The sequence below is a fragment of the Camelina sativa genome, chromosome 12, assembly GCF_000633955.1.
Source record: "Camelina sativa cultivar DH55 chromosome 12, Cs, whole genome shotgun sequence".
NCBI classification, from domain to species: Eukaryota; Viridiplantae; Streptophyta; class Magnoliopsida; order Brassicales; family Brassicaceae; genus Camelina; species Camelina sativa.
Window position 1 is genome coordinate 16,016,520 of NC_025696.1, and position 22,603 is coordinate 16,039,122.

At 32.6% G+C, this 22,603-nt stretch overlaps 2 protein-coding genes across 2 annotated transcripts; both read right to left on the reverse strand.

Annotated features, from left to right (window-relative positions):
* On the reverse strand, positions 13,390 to 14,259 carry LOC104731896. The gene is made up of 2 exons (XM_010451409.1): positions 14,022 to 14,259; positions 13,390 to 13,613 (listed from the first exon to the last, which is right to left on the reverse strand). The coding sequence occupies exons 1-2, from the start codon at positions 14,257 to 14,259 to the stop codon at positions 13,390 to 13,392; spliced, it is 462 nt and encodes a 153-aa protein (XP_010449711.1).
* Positions 17,565 to 19,401, reverse strand: LOC104731897 (phospholipase A1-Ibeta2, chloroplastic-like). The gene has a single exon (XM_010451410.2). It carries the CDS (start codon positions 19,332 to 19,334, stop codon positions 17,796 to 17,798), a length of 1,539 nt encoding a protein of 512 aa, XP_010449712.1. The 5' UTR covers positions 19,335 to 19,401; the 3' UTR covers positions 17,565 to 17,795.

Consider the following 22,603-nt stretch of genomic DNA (forward strand, 5'->3'; position numbering starts at 1 on the left):
AGCTACAGGATGTTCAACTTCAATTCCTGTTACCATGCAATAATCATTAAATGCTTGGGATGTGAATTCACCAGCGTTGTCAAGTCTAACTCTCTTAATAGGATAATCAGAGAACTGAGCTCTTAATTTGATAATCTGAGTTTGAAATCTCGCAAATGCCAAATTTCGAGATGACAATAGACAAACATGTGACCATCTGCTAGAGGCATCAATCAACACCATATAATAGTGGAATGGTCCACATGGTGGATGTATCGGTCCACATATATCACCTTGAATTCGTTCAAGGAACTTTGGTGATTCTTTATCAATTTTGGTTGGCGATGGCCTTATGATCAATTATCCAAGAGAACATGCTTCACATGTCATTTTATTCCTCTGATATATCTCATTAATTTTCAGTGAATGACCATGTGAGCACTCTATAATTTTTCGCATCATTGTAATGCCTGGATGACCAAGGCGATCATGCCATAATGTGAAATCTTCTGGATTTCTTTTGATCAGAAGATGTGATTCTATTGCATCTATATAAGTATGATGCAAACTAGAAGGAAGTTCTGGAAAATTTTCCAACACATGCCTTTTTCCAGATTTATTAGAAGTTATAAACATACACTTCTTTCCATTCTCAGTGGCAGACTGAGTTTCATATCCTTGAAAGTATATATCTTTGAAACTTAACAAATTCCTTTAAGAATTCGGAGAATATAAGGCATTCTTTATGGAAAACTTTGTTCCATTAGGCAATACAAAGTTAGCTTTGCCACTTCCTTCAATCAAGTCTGTAGGACCGGATATTGTATTGACAATAATTTTTGTCGGTTTTAACTCAGAGAAAAATCTCTTTTGTCTCAGAATAGTATGTGTTGTTCCACTATCTGGTATACAAATTTCTTTGATATTTTTCCTTGTAATTGTTTTGTTTGAATCTTCATCCATTTCTGTAAAAAACATAAATGTTAATAATATAAGTATATTTCATTTATAGAGAAACATATAATGATTATACATCATCTTATTCTAAGAAACAACATTATTTTAAAACAACTGAAATACATAATACTTATATAATGACATTACTGAAGACTACTAGTCTCACTACAAGCATTTCAGTTATCCGCATGAGCGGTCTCGTCAAACTCGTTCACGAAGTCAGATGCATCGAGGTAAGATGTACCCTCAAAATGCTCTGTGAGGTTCACTTCTTTCCCTTTTCCCTTTTGGGACTCTTTGAACAATTTGCAAAGATGTTCGGGGGTTCGACACACATGGGCCCAATGCCCTTTCGATCCACAATTTATAACAGATGTTCTCACGCTTCTGTGCGTTACTTCCTTGGGATTTTTTTTCCCTTAGGACCTTGTTCAGATCGAATCCATTTATAAGACCTCTTGTTTTGTGGGTGAAAAGATCTTCCACGTCTGCGATTAAATCAACGACCATGACCTCGATAGGTTTGACTTCCTTTCTCCGTATTTTTCACATCCGTTGCATTTACTTCTGGAAATGCCTTTGTTCCCGTAGGACGAGAGTTGTGGTTTTTGAGGAGAAGTTCATTATTCTTCTCCGCCAATATGAGAGTCACAATTAACTCAGAAAATCTCTTGTATCCGCAATTTCGATAGATCTCTTGGAGAACTCGATGTTCTTTATGAAAAGTGAGGTAAGTTTTCTTGAGCATTTCAGCTTCGGTAATAGGCTTACCACAATATTTTAGCGATACAATCCTCAGAATAGCAGAATTATAATCCTCCACTTTTTCAAAGTCCTGGAATCTTAAATTTTTTCAGTCCTCTAATGCATGAGGAAGAGTTATTTATCTCTGGTTGTCAAACCGTTCTTTTAAAGCTTGCCACAACTCTGCTGGGTCTTTTATGTGCGCATATTCATGCGTCACATTTTCATCGAGATGTTTTCTTAGGAATATTATTACCTTGGTCTTATCTTTGGAAGGCGACATATTTTCCAATTTTATGGTCTCCGACAATTCTTGCGACTCTAAATAGAGTTCCATATCTATCGTCCATGCTATGTAGTTTGCTCCAGTAATTTTGAGAGCCGGAAACTTAAGCTTCTCAATGTTTGCCATTAGTTATCTAAACACAAAAGCGAATAAATATTATTAGCAAAATAATTTTATTTATTTTAGAATGCACCATTTATATTAATAATGCAAGCGATTACAAAGAACACAAATTCATAGAAAAGTAAACCAATGTTAATGGTAAACTCTTCGTGGGTAAATTCTCCAACGAAGAGACCATAAATACAAGTGATAATTGCAATTAAACAAATAATTAAAAACAATCTAATCATTTTCCAAAATGAAAACTTAAACAACTTTCTTTAGAAAATTTTACGAGGAATGATGCGGTTTTAGATGAATAAAAGAGTGAAAATATGAGTGTATTTATAGATTGAAAATTACTGTTTATAGCCGTTTGAAAAGTGTAAGATTTTTGAAAATTTTTCTTTGTGAAAAGTGTAAGATTTTTGAAAATTTTTCTTTGTGACCATTGATGAAAAGTATTAAGCAGAAAATCTATATATATAAAGTACACTTTACTCATTCCTGGTGCTGCCACGTCAGCACCCCTTCTTTTTAATAAGTCCATTTTTTCCGAGAGAGCCCATTTTTGTAACCTATAGTTTCCCACACAGCCCATTTACGTAAATATTTGTCTCTTATGTCTTCGGAAGCCCAGCTTAACCTTTCTCTCAGGGCCCAAAATATCATTATTCGTTTACTCTGTTGTCCAAATAAAACCCTTTCTGTACGATTGTCTTCTCCACCATCCGCCGATGAGAAATCTGAAGCGCCACGCCTCTTGATGGTTCCTCACTTCCATCGCTATCGTTTCGTATAGCTCTGAAACCGTTAAAAGATGTCCTTCAATGATTTCTCTTTCAATAGTAGCCCCACTACTTCCCCTTTAATTTATGTAACTTGAATTCATATATAATGCCATCTTCTCATCTTACAATTCCTTCTCTCTTAAAAATTTGTTTTTAATATAATGGATTCCAGTGTTGTTTCCTTCGCAAACCTCAAAGCCGGTCGCCTACACCAACAGATTGTAGGGAGGATGCTTCGTCACTGGCCAGCCCGGAACCTCAAAAAAGGAGGCCAACTAATGGGAGTGGACTTCCTACTCATTGACGAAAAGGTTTCTCCCATCTCTACTTGATATCTCAATCAGTCGATTTAGAAATATCTAATTTGTTGTTTTCTGTAGAGTTGTGTCATCCAAGGGTGATCAATGTTACCCACCTTTCGAAATTTTAGAATTCGCTGCGTGATGGGGGAGTTTATATTATGTCAGACTTTGAAGTCACCAGAAGCAACTCACTCTTCAAGCTTACCTCCTTCTCAATACGCTTCATATCTACCACTGTTTTTGATCAACTTGACGAGTCTTACGGTAGTTTCCCAAAAGAGTTTTTCAGGTTCCGTACTTATGAGCAGCTGGTCTCTCTTGCCAACACCAATACTGATCTTCCAGGTCTGTCTTAGTTTTAACTTTTTCAATATTTCCTGTCTCCAATATTAAGTAGATCACTTGCAGAATAGATGGATAATCGATACGCCATGAATTTGCTCCTTTTAGAGGGGGTTAAAAAACATGTTGTACGAAAAATTAAGAGAGGTTGTCTTCAATGTTTCTTTCTGATATAAAATCCCGGGTGTAGTTATTTTGAACTCCTCCTAATTTCTATCCTCATGGTTTCGTCTAAATTTCTACTGTCTCTTCGCACATTAGATGTCATGGGCCAAGTTTGTTCAAGCAAGGCATATAGAAATGGAATCACACAAACCTTGGAGAGGATGTTAGGATGTTGGTACAAACCTTGTAGGTATTTACCTTTATGGAATAGTGAAGTTGTGTAGGGGTGACACAGCCGAAGGACAATATTGGCTGGACAAGCTAGGCTGGAAAGAAAACAAAGAAAAGGGTGATCAATGCTGGAAAGATATCAAGAAGTCGTTACACAGAGTCAATGTTACTACAGTACATTGGCAGAAGTCCAGTCCAACCAACTATCAACTGCAGCATCAATAACCTAGATGCTAGATGCCCAGACTGCTATTACTTCAAACAAATGATCAAATTGGTCTTTTTCATTTAGTTTAAGCCTACAGACTAAGGTTAACCAATGTTATCATCATGACAAAAAACCGAAAATCATAAATAAAATCATTTCTTATCAAACTTCATATACATAACCAAAACGTGACAAAGAGATTTAAACAAGGGAACAACCAAACCAAATCTGAAAGTAAAACAACAGAAGAAACAATTTGGAGGGGAAAATAAAACCAAACCACAATAACAGCACATAGAAAATTGACATATATTGAAAAACGACCCACATAGAATCTAAAAACAGGTGTAAAAGTAAAACGCGACGCCAAGAGAGAGATATTCAAAGAAGTCTTATGCTACAAAGACAACTACAACTTTAAAATTGATGGCACAGAGAAACAGGTCAAAATACAAATGATATGTAAAACCGTAACAGACGCAACAAAATATAGAGAACTAACAGAGACTCAGGACAATCAAAATACAATTAACATTAGTTGCGACCAATTGATAGAATAAACATCAAACATAAAGAATGTAAGAGATCCACAGACCATTAGTTGAAGGAAACGAGGCAGGGAAACAGTTGGACATAGAGTTGACATTAGAAGCCATGTTCCGACCATATTTTTAATTTCTTCAAGTAAGTTTGAAAGATATGACTTATCTTGCTACGCCAGTGGAATAAACAAAGTAAAGATAAATAGTATTAACAACCCGAGTCAATTAAAGCTGAAGATTTTACTCATACTCCGAACTTTACCTAGAAGGAAATCGAGCAGATAAAGACGGCACGAGTCATACCGATGTAGCATTAAACTGGTCCATCCCCCAAAAAAACCCAACTTCAAATAACGTTTGCGGCCTGTTAGCAATGAAAATGCATTAGGTATGTATGAAAAGTCAGCCTTTTCAGAAATTGATAGAGAATAATGGAAAGAGGACATTACGATAACTCATGAACAGCAACTCAAGAGTACAAATCGGCAGCTGGCTTCTGATTTCGGTATAAATTGGGAAAAGATAACAATTAAGCATTTCAGAAAAGAAAATACAGTTAAGCAGAGACGATATGATGGTAGATACATTTTAAAATCTTTATATGGTTGTTCTCAATGCAACTGAAACAATTAGAAAATCAACCTCTCCTGTACATCGGAGAAACCGATTATCGACAAAACGTAAACGAGGACAAATATTATTAAAATGGAACAGAACCAATCACAACACAATAATAGTACCACTGAAGGCCCAATAAGCCTACTTAATTTTCCGGCCCAAAACAGTCAACCCAAGATAAAAACAGAAGGAAACAGACGAAGGAACATTATCTTTTAAAACAATTTTTAAAAAACAAGACTACTGAATCAATCCAAACACACAAATATAGAGAACAAAGTACTTGCAGATTAATAAATTAGCTACGGAAAAAAAAACGATATACTACAACCACATATAATAAAAACAAAACACAATCAAAGAAGAAAAAACAAGTTATTTAAAGGATTATGAATCGTAGTCAAAGTAATAATTATATCACAACACAACAAGTTTATAATTTTGTAATTATCTTATTGTATAATCACACTATATACAAAAAATTACCTTCACAACCCCGTCAGCTTGGTTTACAAAGTATATGCAACCTCCTCTTATTAAAAACCTAAGCTGTAAGCTATATCTGATCAAATTTAGTTATTGATTATGATTCGTTCGGTTATGTTGTTGCTTCAGTTCAAAAATATATGTATTTAGAACAGAGTTGATCAATTAACCTTAAAGACAATAAAAGTAAAATCCTAAAAACAGATCAAATAAAAGCAAATATTTCTTCAAACAAATACAAAAAATGGAAACTAAAATGTTTTCAAATAACTTAAAATTACTAATCTCAAAAACTAAAGAGGAGAGCACCACATGTGTCTTTTTGAAAATTAAAAACAAATCTTTCCTCAATCACTTTCATCATCTTCAGAAGATTGGTTGAACTCAAGCCTGCATAATAGTTTTGTACAAAGTTAATCTGTTGTTCTTTCATTATTTATGCCATATAGTAGAAATTTTTTTTTAGGAATAACCTCCTCTGAAAATCTTCAACATCTCCAATTGGTGGTTCAAAATAAATATTTGAAACCCCTGGTGTAGAATACAATTCCATTCTTACACCTAAATATACAATAGATAAATAAGCTTTACAATTACAGTATTATTATTGAAATTAGGGTGATTTACTTCCCAAAAAACCTCAAAATACTAAAGTACAATATCAATAGCACTTGTATTATAGAAATGATATATAATATTTGTTAAACTATTATAAACGATATTAAGAGGTACATATCTATATACTTACAAATGCATCACACAAAATTAGTTAAATTGTGACATCGTCCTGGCTAACATTCCTCCACTTCCTTAACACTTTCACTTGAATCTTCCACCCAGATCTCTATGAATGTAGATCTTTTACTCTATCATATTCACCCATTTCTCGTGGAAAATATTAAAAACCTCCTAAAGGAAAATATGTTAAGAAGATATATTAACAAATGACATGTATTGCTTTCTTTTATAGGAAAAAAGCAGATACTATGCGTTACGATGTTTTGTTAGTAATAAATATAATAAAGATATTGCAGAAGATTAATGCATTCCCTTCAAAAATAGCATGCATAAGTTTCGTCTATACATTCACTTAAAACTGACAGAATCAGTATACGTTATAATAAAGAAAGAAATTACAATTTCCAACAGTTCTTAAAAATGAATGCATAGATACAATAACTGCAATTCTATTTTAAACTTATGAATTTGTCTCTTTGATTTTAGTTTACAACTACTTCATAGATATATATAGATTTTTAAAAATTACATCTACCATTATATACAAATTTAAAAGAATTTGCTTCATAATGCAAGATGTCCTAACACATGAAAAAATAAGAAGAAAAAAAAGTAGAATACTATTCACCTGAGTTTAAGACATTTCTAGCCTTTAGTTGTAAAATATGAAGAACCAAAAAAAACACCCAAGATTATCTAAAATTATTAAGGAACAACAGCACACTAAATTACACTTAATACAACACATATACGTATATAAAATATCAAACAAAACAACATAACCCACGGAAAACAAAAAAACACAACAAACGTAAGATGGATTTACAAAACCTAAATTATTAAAAAAAAAAACACTGTTTAAAACATTCATCTAACTACCACGCGTAGCGCGGGTCAATTGCTAGCTTAAGCCCACTAAACACTTATCCACTAAACAGTTTCTAATTTGTTTGTTCATAACACTTGAAAAGCCCATATTAAACTCAAATGTTTTACTTCTTCTTTCTAATTTCGAATTTTGACAAAAAAAAAACCACAAATAATCCTTCAACTCTCAGACCAATATATTAAAAAGGCCCCCAATATTAACAACAACATCTAGAGCCATGAATATAGACAAAAAAAATTGTTAACAAAAACATTTAGGTTATTTTAATCTGTTATACAAATTAAAGGTGGTTTCATTAAAACATTAAAAAAAAATTACCTAAAAAAACATTTTTCTTTGAAAACTACTTCATTTTAATACATTATAATAATTAATAGTACTTAGAACAAAATAAAAGAGCAAAGGGTTAATTCGGATACCATCAACAACTTCAATATAGTATATGTCTTAAATTTTAAAAGTATAGACCAACAAGTTCATAATAAATTTAAAACAGAATTTAAAAATTTGTTGAGATACACAACAAAATTACTCACACAATGGATAATAAACAAAAACGCCACTAAACACAATTACTCAGACAATGATATGATAAAATAATGAGTAAGAGAGGTAACGGCAATACTATATAAAATCTCAATATAAAACACATAATTAACCAACAATAAAGACAAACCAACAATTAAGCCATAATACCAAAATATAACTCCAACGCACGTCAACACTATTAAATACATGAAAAATTATGACCAAAACAATTTAGAAGAAACATACAAAAAATGTACCAAGTAAAACCATACACCCTAGAAGAACTCCCAAATAAAATCTTCGAAGATATAATGGCACGAGTTGCTCGCGTTTCCCGCAAAAACGTAAGATATATATTGGAAGCATGACCACCACTTGCAAAGGTGGCCCGAGACAATTGAGTATACAAGAATATCAACTTAAGGCTGCAAAATATGAATCTATTATCAACAATAAATAGAGACAAAGACCTTCATGGAAAAATACCTCGCAAGTCAAAATATGGAGACACACTACATAAAACGAATTCAAGAATATTTTCACAACAAAAATTTCTGCACGTAGCGCGGGCAAACAGCTAGTAGATCATAAATTGAACAATCAGTCAGTTAAAATTTAGCAATTTTAAATATATGTTAATATACAGGTGGCTGAGCCTCCTTATATATTAATCATAATATGAATATAATTTAACGATAATATTATGGTGACGGAGTCATCCACATAAAAATAGTAAATAAATTATGGTGACGGAGTCATCCACATAATCGGCGGCTGAGCCGTCCATTGTTATGGTGCGTGAAGCAGCCACTACAATAATTACTTATAGGGGCGGAATACCTCCCACTATAGTAACACATAAATAATGGTGTTTTGAACAACCATTGAAAAATATATATATATTTTTAACGAGGCGACGTACCGCCAAGTAGAATAACATATATAGTATAATAACATACATATTATAAATATATAATTATAACCCACCGTAGAGTGATCGTGCTGATAACGTGTTATAAATAAGTGTTTGATTTTGTGGTGAATATAATAAATAAGTAGAGAGAAATTTATACCCGCAGAAGGATCGTGATACTGAATAAAAGAGAGACGAGAGAGAGAGAGATTTTACTTTTTCTATAATTGAAGTTTTGTAAGTTGTATTCGTATGTTACAACGATCGAATTCGATCGTTTATATAGAGGTAAAAAAGTAAGTTACTATGTGTGCATAGTAACACATAGTAACGGTGGGCTCCACACAAAATAATAATAAACGCATATAATACACATGTGCATCATTTGTTGACATTGTATACGTCTTCTTTTTCTGACTTTCACAACAATATATATTTTTTAGCCTTTAATGTGAGTAAAAATTTGGAGTGTTAAAAAAAGCAGTGGTGGATAAGAGCATTTCCAACCATAAAAGACCATGACACTAAATTTTTGACACTAAATTTTAAATGTCCCTATGACAGTTAATGATGAGTTAAAAAGTATAGAAAAATATATAACAAATATGTGACTTATCATTATGTTATTAAATTTGTTTGTCATTTTGAAATATTGGAAGAGTGGCAAAAAGCATACTATAAGATTTAGGCTCCGAATGGAGATAATGTATCAGGCATAGCGGATCTAGCGGATCAAGCGAAAAAAGTGGATCTGGCGAAACAAGTATGGATCAAACGGTTTAAAATTTATGTTTGAATGGTAAAAATAGTTCACAGTACTGTACAATTTTAAAATAATATATTTAAATTTTAAAATTAGTATTTAATTTTTTATAAGTAGATTCTAATTAATATTTTATTTTAGGAAAACCTAATATAAAAATATATTTTTTTTAAAAAATAATTAAAATATAATTGCACTTTTAAAATAATTTTGAAATTTAATTAAATTACTATATAATTATTTTAAAAGACATATGTTTGTGCTATAGCGCAAATCCAAACTTATTACATTAGTGAAATTAAAACCAGAATACATAGAATAAATGTATTTAAAACATTCATTCAACAAGCTTTTTAATATAAAAGATGTTTATTAGCCCATAATGTATGTGCAAGATGTGAAGTTTGTATTATTATTTTCTTTTACAACAACTTTTACTATTTGACCACTTGAAACACCCCCATATCTGGATAAAAGTGGTCAATTCACTTTTTTTACTAAAAGACAAGAGTTTTTTATCTACATGTGTTCTCATTTTTCTTTTTTGTTTTGTGTTGCTGAATGGGAATACATAAGTGGATAGACAACTTGAGCTGAAGAATCACTCCTGATCCCACTCCTCATTCAAAGTCTAAGGTAAATTAAATGTGTGGCGTGTGTTACATATTTTATAACGTTAGATTAATGCCACCAGATCTAGGATGGTAGTTGGGTTGTATTTATGAAAAACGCACATGCATAAATTAAGCTCCTGCATATACCTTTGAACCTACATATGTTCTACATCTGCATATGTCTTTGAACCTAAATAGACGTAAGTACATATTTAGGCCTTGAATGGTAACTTCTCGTAAGCGAATTTCAACACTATTCTTTCGAAAAGTTAATTCATTCACCAATCACACACAGTTGATGTTATTTGCGTTATTGAAAAAGTAAAAAAGAAAAGTTGGTTGCGTTTTTCATGTAGTGTATTATCAAGTGCACTGCAGTTCATTTTAGAACTGTCTATTATGTAGCGGTTTTGCCAATAACTCACTGAACAAAGTAATTATTTATTTTTTAACAATAAAACAAAATAAATTTAATGGATTTTTGTTTTTCTTGTTGTGATCAATAAAAAAAAGTAATAACTAGATTTTAAGAAATGACTTTATGCTAGTTAATAATCAACATAAAGTCTTAATATTTCTATTAACACAAAGCAGATAATAATTTATAATTATATTAATTATTTGTATTTTTAATTTACTCATATAATTATTGGTCTCATAATCATATATATATACAAAAATAAAAATATTTATTTATTAATATAACAAACAAATTAAAATAAATAATTATATTAATTATTAATAAAACAATATGAAATCCGCACCGCAAATTATTTTTCACCAATCAAACTTTACTTTGCACCGCTTATTTTGTATTAACCGCACTTGTCCTGCAATTATGGGTCTGAATGGTGACTGCGTATTTGGTTGTGCGGGGAAAGCGGTTTTAGAGTGCAATATGTATGAACTGCGGTATATGCAGGTTGCGGGACAAGTGCGGTTTATACCAATTAAGCGGTACAGAATGATAAATGATAGGTGAAAAAATTATTTTCGGTTCAGTATTAATTGTGTGAATGGTAAAAAAAGGAAAAGCAGTCTGGATTACATTTTATAAATAAATTTATTAATAATTAATATGTTTGTGTATTATTGTATGTTATGAATTAATAATAAAAATAATTGTATTTCTTAACCTTAAATACTTTAGTTGATCAAAAAGTAATTTTTTTTTTTGACAAATTGATAAAAAGCTCAACCATAAAAGATACATAAAATGTATCGAGTACTTTGATTTTCCCAACAACATATTTGCAATATTGTCTTTTATTTGCGTCATAGCTTCTCCATCTACTATATATGTTGCATCCATGTCACATGTATGAAGCTCAAAATTTCGGTTGTTGTTTGTCTCAGTCATTACATCTGCGAAATCTACATCCGAGAAATTTGAAATCCTAATGAAATTATATAGTCCCACTGTAGCCATTACCACTCTTTTTTTAAGATGAACATTATATCTTGGAAAATCATAAAGTATCCTCCACTTCTTCCTTGGAGGAGGACCAGAATAAAATTGGGACATATGATATCTCACAACTCGATTTCGTGATGATCTAGAAGGAGCAAGAAATCCTTGTTTGTTTGGATAGCCAGAATCAACGAGATAATATTTCTCTAATGGAGGCAAAGGAAACTCGGTATCACTTTGTTGTGCCATTTTCAGAACAGCTGTATCGTGGCATGATCATGGTGCTCCATTCCAGATATATGTGAATAACATATTCAAATCACATATTGCCATGATGTTCAATGAAGCATTATCGTCTTATCCATAGCTCCAACGAATCCACTAAAATATGGCCAATATCTCCGGTCTACCTGAAGTCTTTTAGGAAGTTCTTGTCTTGTTGGAGTTCTAATATAATCACATGCCAATAATTCAGTTGCTGTAAGAACTTCCCTAAATTTTCTTTGTACAGTCTCTTGATTTTTGCCAAATCTTAAACCAACATCTCTTTGAACTTCATTGTGTCCGCATATGCGTAAAAACATAGCCACTCTTTCTTCAATACTTATATTTAATGTTGGTTGTAGATCATAATTTGTTTGCAACATATTACACAATGTTGTGAAACATGGAAGTGACATCCGTAATAACTGAAGACAAGCAACATCATCATGTTGTAGTCGATGCCATATATTTCTCCATCTCAAACCTCCATCAGTTTGGGCTGGTGCTCTTTGAAAATATCGATCATAATAAGCCAAAGCTGGTTGAATTACTAACTCTTCAAATTGTTCATTTTCCAAATTCCACAATGCAACTCTTTCTTTATAATTTAGATTGTTTGGATCTTGTGATCGCAGCTGACATATACGAAATACCTGAAATTACAAATGATATTTCATTAAAGATAAAATTATTTTAAAATCTCACAAATTAAATTAAATTTAAAATTAACTAAGACAATATAAATAATAAAAAACATTAGTGATATTGATTAAACACAAAACCACATATTATTCATCTCCTACATCACTTTGATGACTTTCATTTTGTTCTTGTGGGGTTCCCCAAATATTGAAAAGGGCTCATGGTCTAGGTGTTTGTGGCATTCGTCCAGATTCAAAATTATTAGTGAATCTGAGACCGGCTGAAGTTTCTCGTTGATTATTCATCACATTTTCACCTTGGTCACCTAGTGAAAATCCATATTGAACATTTGTTGGAGTTGTTCCAGATGAACCGCCTTGCTGAAAGTTTGGTGTTTGTTGCCATGGATATAAGTTGGATGGTGTGCTCCATTGTGAAGCATTTGGTGGTGTGCTCCATTGTGAAACATTTGGTGGTGTGCCCTACTGTGGAACATTTTTGAGATGTGCCCAACTGTGGAACATTTGGAGGTGTGCCCCATTGTGGAACATTTGGAGGTGTGCCCCATTTTGGATGAGCATTTGGTGGTGTGTCCCATTGTTGATAACCAGGACTCCAAAAACCAAGTGGATTTTGCTCTCCTGAATGCGAGATGATAGACCTCCTGAATGCGGACTACGAGATGATAGTCCACCCACAGAAGATGGACTACGAGATGATAGACCTCCTGAATGCAGACTCCCAAATGAATGACCTGAGCTTAACTGTTTTGGCACATCTTGGTTGTTCCGTGAAACACTAGTCATTGCTTCTAATAATTGTAGCTTATCTTCATCATTGCTTCCTGCTATGTCAATAAAATACTTACGCCAAAAAACTAACTCCTTAAGTGCGTTAATGCATGCCTAACAAATTTTTGTGTACTTGGGCAGATCTAGCGCAATGAATATTGTTTCTGCATTTTTAAATTCATCATAATCATCTTGGTCAAAACCACCGGGACGAAGTTGTTGAAAACTTTGTCGTTTAGATTCTCTATACCCAGAAATGGTGTCTCGTATAGTTGTTTCAAATGATTGTCGCATATGATTTCCTCGTGAACCACTTCCAATAGAAACTCGGGAGGTTCGCCCAGATCTTTGTAAGCTATTCCCACGTCTACCAGTCGACTGCAGATTTAGTCTACTTTGTTGTTGGCTTCTAGGAGGGGAATGTTGTAAGGTTTCATCGTCATCAATAGTAACACGATACACTTCTTCTTCTTCTTCTTCTTCTTGAGTCTCAGGAACTTGTGTTTGTGGTTCGTCATCACTATCGGCTTCTGAGTCATAATGATCCTCATCACCATCTCCATGCTCGTTAAGCAATTGTTTCTTCTTTGACGAGCCGAGTGTTGAGATTGTGATTGAACATCATGTAATGCGAGACATCGTTTCATCACATCTTGAAACTCAGGTGGTTTTCGGTTTAAGCTTTTTGTTAATTTGCAGCCCTAAAATTAAAGTGGATTAGTTTTGAAACCTAAATTTTGATACATAAATTGATATGTACGAGGATAATGTGTACTTACAAACTCTTGGTCCGCCCACCATGATTCGGATGCATATATCATAGATGTATCAGAATCAACCATAATCCCAGTTTTATGCATAAGAACCTTCCACCTTTTGTAATTTTTTTTGAATTCATCAAGCTTGTTTTTGAAGAAACCATAAGTTATATCCATGTTAAACGCTTGATTGAACTTTCGAACCATATATTCTCTACTGATCGCAGTAGGATTCTTAATAGTGTAATTAGACATGGCAATTGCTTCGTCAAACAATTGAATTAATAGTTAATAGTTAATAGTTTATATTACTAAATGTAATAAGATAGTTTTAAAATATTGATAATAATTTGGTTTTTTGTTGATAAAAAATAATTTAGATATATTTTTTTAATCAAAAACGCAATAAAATAATATATATTTTTTAGTGTTTTGTAAATAGTGCTTATAAAACATTTAAAAAAAAAAAAACAGCGTTTGTTTCACTGTTCGGTTGGAGTGCATTAACATTATAATTGCTGTTATACAGTCTCGGTTGGAATTGCTTTAAGTGTATATGATGAACCAGATTTAAGCCGTGTGATCAAGAAAACGATAACTTATTTCGTTTATTGGCCGTTTTCACGACCAAAAGAAAAGAAAATAAATTTGTTTATTGGCCAAACATACTGTTCCTCATGGGTCCATTTTAGTAAAATTTGATTTATAATTGCAGTTCTGATGTTAAGTGTTCTTACTTATATGAAAATACTCATTACAATTTACAGTATATTTACTTGATCATTTTGATGCATTATGAAACATTCTTATACTATAATATAAGACTATTTAGTTTTCTAACATTATATTCCTAGTGTTTGTGGTATGATGTAGTGTTCCTAAAATAAAGTGAGATAACAATAACTTGCTGGTTGTTGCACCTAAAACAAATCTCATTGTTTAAAGGGTTTAATTAACCTAATATTCGTCCAAGGGTCATTTTAGTAGAATTTGGTCATTTAGCCACACTTAAAAATGTCTCTTTCAATTTAATTTTGCATTTAGCATGTTGCAATTTAGTAATTTACAATAAATAAAAATACTTATTATAATTTACAATATTTACATACTACAATTTATAATTTTTTAATGCATAAAGAAACGATCTTTTATACTACATGCAACACTATTTTGCTGCTCAAACATATACTCCATTCATTTCAATACCAGTGTCTTTTAAAGTTTTTTTTTCACACGTATTTTTAAAAAATATTTTTTTTTTTCTATTTTTACTCCTTATTAATATGTTCTAAAAAAAGTAGAAAAAAAATTGTCAATACATTAAAACAATAGGAAAAATGCCAAAAAAAATCCGAAGTTATTTTTATTTGGACGTTTAATACCCAATAGTTTTGGATTGGAATAAAAATACATCAAATAATAAAAACATGTCATTTAAAACCCAAAATAATTAGAGTTGTTATTTTCAAACCTACGATTTTTCAACAAAATCAAAATTCCATTTTTATCCTGGTTATCGAACTAATTTTTAATTTTTAATATAAAAATTCTCGATTTTCTACCAACCATATCAAACCGAAATCAACCGGTTATCTACTTCTTTCTATCTCTTCTTCCTCCTCCTACGCTTCACCTACGCTCGATAGATGAGAGAGATCACTCAGATCAAAACATTGCAAGATGAATATACATATTGGTTTTAATCAAATGTTACAAATTTCCCCAAATTTTCTTATAAACTCGTCAATTTAAGCAACAATGAAGAAGGAAAAAAAAAAACCAAAACAACAAATTTTATAAGAACAGCGGAAAAAAACTGAAAGAAACAAAAGTGAAGAAAACACAAAACAAAAGCAGCGACCAAAGCTAAGTTAAGCTAATAATAAACACAGAAGAGCGAAAACGATACTCAAATTTTGCTTTGACAACATTCAAATCTCAAAGCAATACTTTGTTTCGTTGTTCCGATTGTGTTTTGGTCTGAATTATGTGGTCAAATCTTTTATAATCTCAAATCCTTCCAACACACTTTGTGTTTCCGGCTTACAAAGGCACTTGGGTCCCGCTTCTCATTGCCCGTTTCCTTCAATCTTGAATTCGAAATTTGAATTTGTTTACTCTGTTCTCTCAAAGCTCCAATTATTTATCCAAACTCCTCTCTCCACTGATCTCGATTTGCTCGTACTCAAATTTTCGCGAATTCTCTAAGTCTGTAGCATCCGATTGAGACGTGAATTAAAAATGCTGGGTTTTTTCTACTCTGGTTCATTTTCTACTTCTTACCCTCTCGTGAAGAAGTTGGTGATTCTTCCTTATGATCAGTGGCGGATCCAGAAAATTATTCTGCCTGGGCCACATATTTTATACAATTAATAATTTAAATTTTAAATAATAATTAATATTAAATAAAAAATTTAAAATACTTAAATATATTTTAAAATATGAAATTCAAGAAAACATCAATTTTTTTCTTCTTTTTTCACATGACACCAATTTTTTTGGTCTCTAAATATATTAAATAAAAAAATATAAATTTAGTCAATTATATCATGTAAAAGTAACATATATCATAAAAAATTACCAAAAAAACATATATCATATAAAATTATTAATTTAGTCAATTATATCATGTTATTTATCCGTAAAAGTATGATTTGAATTTACATTTCTAAAATATCACATAAATTTAAACTCTATATAAAATTAACAACAACGAATATAATAAAATGTATACTAAGTTACTCATTTTATTAACATTTTTAATTTAACGTAATCTTTACAGTTTAAAATGATGATTTAATTTTTTTTTCAAGTTAAAATGAAATTAGAAAGAGAAAATAAGAATTGAATGAACATAATTTGATAGACAATAAAATGGAATAAGAAAAATGCACCAATTATTAAAAAAAAACATGTAAGAAAGAGAAAACACTAAAAAGGAAGCAATCAAAAGAAAGAAAAAGGTAAAAAAATCAAAGAATGAAGTTAAAATGTGGGGCATTGAACCAATCTCTCCAAACTCAGCATGGGGCACCTTGTAACCAAATGAGCTATAAGATAACATTAACCAATGATAACATAAATAAAATTTAAAGTGATGTGGGGCACGTGCCCCACCCCATGACACTGTAGATCCGCCCCTGCTTATGATGAATTCGACGATAAGAGAGAGGAGGAGGAAGAATAGGGAGAAAGAAGGAGATAAATGGTTAATTTCGGTTTGATATGGTTAGTAGAAAACCGAAAATTTTTATATTAAAAATTAAAAATTAATTAAATAACCAGAGTAAAATTGGAATTTTGATTTTGTTGAAAAATCGTAGGTTTGAAAATAACAACCCTAATTATTTTGGGTTTTAAATGACATATTTTTATTATTTGATGTATTTTTATTCCAATCCAAAACTATTGGGTATTAAACGTCCAAATAAAAATAATTTGGGGTTTTTTTTGGCATTTTTCCCTTAAAACAATAGAATACCAACACCTTATATTTCATCTTAGTTTATTGGGCTTCCATGCAACGCCATTTTTTAAAATAATATTTACAACTTTTGTGGAAAAAAAACACAATTTGTTAAAACAAACCCAAAATCCTAAACTACACAACTTTAATTATTATCACCGAAATGACGACAAAGAAATCATAACAAACGAAGAAATAAATAAATTCCCACCACCAATAATAAATGAATATCATAGTCTTAAGAAATATAAATATATAAAGAGATAAATATAGCAAAAACAGAAAAAATAAATACTATTTACTATAATAGAGTAAATCAGAGCGCTCATGACGACGACGGACTAGGCAAAACATCTCCGTTATCGTGAACAGTACGGTTTAATCTCAAAGACTTTCCTGTGTACAAAACCTTGACGTTTGACCGTTGCTCATCCAACAGTTTCCTCAAACTCCGCTTCGCGTTTGCCCGAAACGGACAGTTAGATGCTAAAAAACCATCGACCAAGTGCAAGTACGCCTCCAGGTCATGACAACACGCCACGTCAGCGTTCGGTTTCAAGTACGGAGACATCTTCATGTTTACACGCAGCTCTGCTCCCACATGCGAGTAAGCCCATGGGTTGTTCCTCTCCACCATCTCCATTATACTCCCCGGACGACTTCTCCCGTTATTATTATCGTTATCGGAGAATATCCCGGGGACTTTGGTCACCACGTCTTGGCTGTTCACGACACGTAGGACTTTCACTCCTTTAGAATCCAAACGATCAGCGAACTCGCGGTTCCCGACTCGTGGCCCGCCGAAGGAAAACACCGCAACCGGAGGAGCGAGGGGGACACGCTCAGCGATGTCGTCGGCGGCAAGAAGAGCGATCGCGGCGCCTAGGCTGTGTCCGGTTACGCTTATGCTCAGCTCCTCTCCTGCGTAGAGCTCGACGAGCCGGCTGATCTCTTCGATTAAAGACTCGGCGAGGCTTGGCCCGTGTTGGCTACTCGTAGTGTAGAGGCTGTTGAATCCGCATTCTACTTTCGGTCGAGTCGGGTCTGATGAATCGGGTTTGGGTTCGGGCATAGAAACTAGATTTGGTCTGAAATTCTCTGACCATTCGAGCAACGTGGCGGTTCCACGGAGCGCGATGACGATCTCCCTTCTCCCCATCCGTCGGATCTCTCTCGGATCATCACAGACCGCCACGTAACCAACCCAGCTCGTCTGTTTAGTCATCCACCGTAGATCCGGTGCAACGTCATCGATCCATTTAGGCAAACGAACGGATGAGGTGGCGTAAAGACTCTTCGTAACTTTAAACGACCCGTCTTGTAACCCCACGTGTGTCGGCGACCCTTGCGGGTCAGAGTGAAAGGCGTGATAAGCCGCTTGTACAAACTCTCCGTAACGGACGAGCTCTCGCCGGAGATCCTCGTCTAACGGATCCAACAACCCGGCCCAGTTGTTTAACCCGTGTAGCTCCTTCCATTTAGACCCGAGTTTACTCTTCGGCGAACGTTCCTCCGATGACTTCGAGAGAAGCCTTTGGAGCCGCTTCAGATTCTTAGGAGACATTTCGTCGACGGCTGCTTTCATCTGAGGCCAGATTCGTGCCAAATTCAAACCTCCGAGTAGCGACGACGTGGATGTATTCGTCTTCTCTTGACGAGAAGTTACATTTTCGAAATGATCTATAGAAGTACTCGACGAGTTTTTGAGAACGTTCTCGAGGTTTTTGAGATGTTCTCTGTTGGTCTTTCTCGCCGGAGAAATAGAGAGAGGCTTCGTCGGGATCAACGTAGAGGTTTGGTTACTGCAACTGAAACGAATGCGTTTTGTGTGGAATATGTCGGCGTTAGGCGTAAGTGTCTGCATGTGAACTATTATTGCCGAGAGAGAGGAGATGATGGCTCAAGTTTTGATGGGACAAGAACAGAAGATAGAATGAAACTAAGTTTGGTATTTAAATGAAAACGTTGAAGGTGGCTGTGACGTAATTTACATCAGCCTGGAGTTTGAATGTTATTACCAATTTCGACCATCGTTCGTTTGACTTAGACTTTGTTTTTATTTGATTTTTTTATTTTTGTGTTTTTTTAAAAGGAATATTGAAACCGTATTGGCTGGCCATTTATGGTTTATAAGATGTTTTGGACCGTTTCCTTGAAAGTCTCCAGTTCCGTGTGTTTTCAAGAAAAGTCCTGATTGTATTCTTTTGCACATGCAATGATATACTATCGTATTACAGGACTAGTAAGGATCAAGGACCATGTAATTTAATATTTAATGAATACAATTATTACTTATCAGACAGTATTCTCAGTTAAAACTCAAAACTAATTTGAGGACTACATTGTTCGTCGATGATGGATATATATCTGCCTTTTTGATGGACGAATTTGATTTTTAGTTTATTCTCGGTCAGAATGGACAAGTTTAATTTGATAATCTTTATGTGAGTTAGAATAGATAGAGCACTGGTCTATTAAGCCGTCCTCCTATACTACAATACTAGGATGGTCGGATTTTCCTATATATATAAAGCCTGAAAGATACAATCGATATAGTAGAAAAAAAGAAGAAGAAATATTGGCCTCTTTTTATTACCCCATAGGAGATAACAAAAAAAAGCTTTGCAAAAGCCATTTGATTTTTGCTGTGTGCTCGAAAGTTTAAGCTAGGGGCGTTAAAATAAATTAATCCAACCAGTTTAATCAATTTTGTAAAACCGGTTCTATGATTTTTTAAAGATTTATGTTAATGTTATGATATGATCATGTGGTCTACACGTGAAGTAATCGTTGAGAAAACCATAGTGGCATAGTGCAAGCAGCTTCTCCCGGATATCTATGGAGAAGATGAATTAATCAAGGGTCATTTTGCAACCAAAAAAAAGAATCATATTATTTTGCTCACTAATTAATAAGTAAACGAAAACGACTAAACGGTAGAGTTATTTTCACAAAAACATGTACGAAGTACAAGAAGAAAAAACAGCATGTCAAGCTGATCAAGCAGTAAACCTTGGATTCATGATTTTTTTTTTTTTTTTTTTTTTTTTTTTTTTTTTTTTTTTTTTTTTTTTTTTTTTTTTTTTNTGTACATTGTGCTACTCCAGAGCCAAAGACAAATATGCAAACTATCCAGGCTTCCTAAAAGGACTTCGCGGATAACAAATAGCGTAGGCTGGATTAATCCTATTATATTTGACGAACTAATTAAATGACTTTATTTCTCTTTGACAAAACAATAAATAAAAGGAATTTGTTTCGATTGGTATGTACAGTTTAATATTGTAACTTGTAACCTGGTCAATCAATTCCATTTATATTTTATTTTTGTTACCAAACCGGTTGTCGTTACGTACGAACTTAAGGTGTGAAAGTGATGAAGTGCTTGCAGTACGGTAGACAACCTTTTACCAACTCCTACCCGTTCGGTCCAAATGTGGGCTTCAAACATATTGCATTTCACACAACTGTGTCACTGTCAAACATATATTTTAAAATAGCTCCCATTATATATAATCCTATTAAAAATATTTTATACAACAATATTTTTGATTTTTGGTTAAAGAATTTCTCCAATAATATTTCCCTTATTTGTTTCTCCTTGGTGATTAGATTAATAAAGTTACAATACACAAATATCTTTTGTTCAAAATCTTACATTATTTTTAATAGAGTTTCCATCTTGCATAATTTGTTTTTAACTTCAAAAATATTAACATTAACAAAGATTGAGAATTATACTTTTGCCTAACCAGTTCAAACGTTTGACAGAAATAACAAATTTTCATGAATTTTTCTTACATTATGGTATTGTAGAATTGTATAAATGACACTTTTCATCCAAACTTGACGAACCGTTCTTAACTTGTGAAGTTCTAAAGTCTAAACTCAAACTCAACTTATTTTGTTACGAGTATATTTGTCTAAAAGAAACGACGTACTGATGCCATGCTGTCGTAGTTGTGACGTTCCCCATATGAAAAGACTCGTTCCTTTCTCCATATAGGAAATCTTGATTAAACTAATCCAAATGCATAAGGCAGTACGTACTCATAATTTCATGCATGCACGGTAATTAACAGGTCAAATTAATATATATATATATATATATATATATATATATATATATATATATATATATATANTATATATATTTTGGACAACAAAAGGTTAAATATTCATGTTGCAGATCGTATGCATTTTCCACCAAATCAAGAAAACTGGAATCATCATGTATTTGGAAATTTTCAAATCACATGTTAGACCATTTTATACATACACTAGTGTACTACCTTTTCAACAATTGTATATGTATGGTTTTTGTAGATGGTAAAAGTTTTCAAGTAAAGTTGTTAAATGTCAAAATTGTAATTCTTAGTTTGTATGTTTCTTTTGTTGGTAATCGCTAAAGATAGATTTGGAAAGAACTCTCAAGTCTCTCAAACCAAGCGTGTTGAATTGAACCGTTACGGTTACTGTCCAGCTCAGCTGTCTTAATGACACGTGGAAAAGTCAGACCTGTCGATTCATAATTTTGACTAAAATTGTTCGTCCGTTCGAATAGACGCAATAGCAGCCATTTAATGAGCATAAATAACTAAATTAGGTCCATAAAACGATCTCTAAGAGTAAAACGTAAACATTAGTTATGTATTTTTTTTTCAACTAATTAACTTCTTTTTTATTTACATCAAGGAAGTATTCAATGGTTAGCTAGATGACTAATTTTGAACAATTGCAAACATAATTATAAAACTAGCCAATATAAAATCACGAGACAATACTCGTGTTACAAATTGTGTAAACTTAAAATAGATGATTTTTTGAAAAGTACTATTATATTCTATATTAAAAAAATTTATTTAACACCTAATTTTCATTAATTCGTAAAAGGGTAACAAAAATAGCTAATCAACCATCTAGCTAGGTGGTGCAATGAAAGTTTTATACAAAGTATCTGTAATAACAAGTACTTGAGAAAGTTTTATACAAAGCTTGTTATTTAATAATTTATGGATGAAAATACATATTAATATTTATGTATTATTTTCTGTTAAATTTCAACTTTTGTTAGACTACTATTTATTGAATAGTACACGATGTTATGAATTAATTTAATTATATTGTATTTAT

Coding starts and splice junctions, on each gene's coding strand:
- LOC104731896 (XM_010451409.1), bottom strand. CDS start 14,259: ATGTCTAATTACACTATTAAGAATCCTACTGCGATCAGTAGAGAATAT. Junction 13,614..14,021: donor GGCGGACCAAGAGTTTGTAA/GTACACATTATC, acceptor GTCGACTGGTAG/ACGTGGGAATAGCTTACAAA.
- LOC104731897 (XM_010451410.2), bottom strand. CDS start 19,334: ATGCAGACACTTACGCCTAACGCCGACATATTCCACACAAAACGCATT.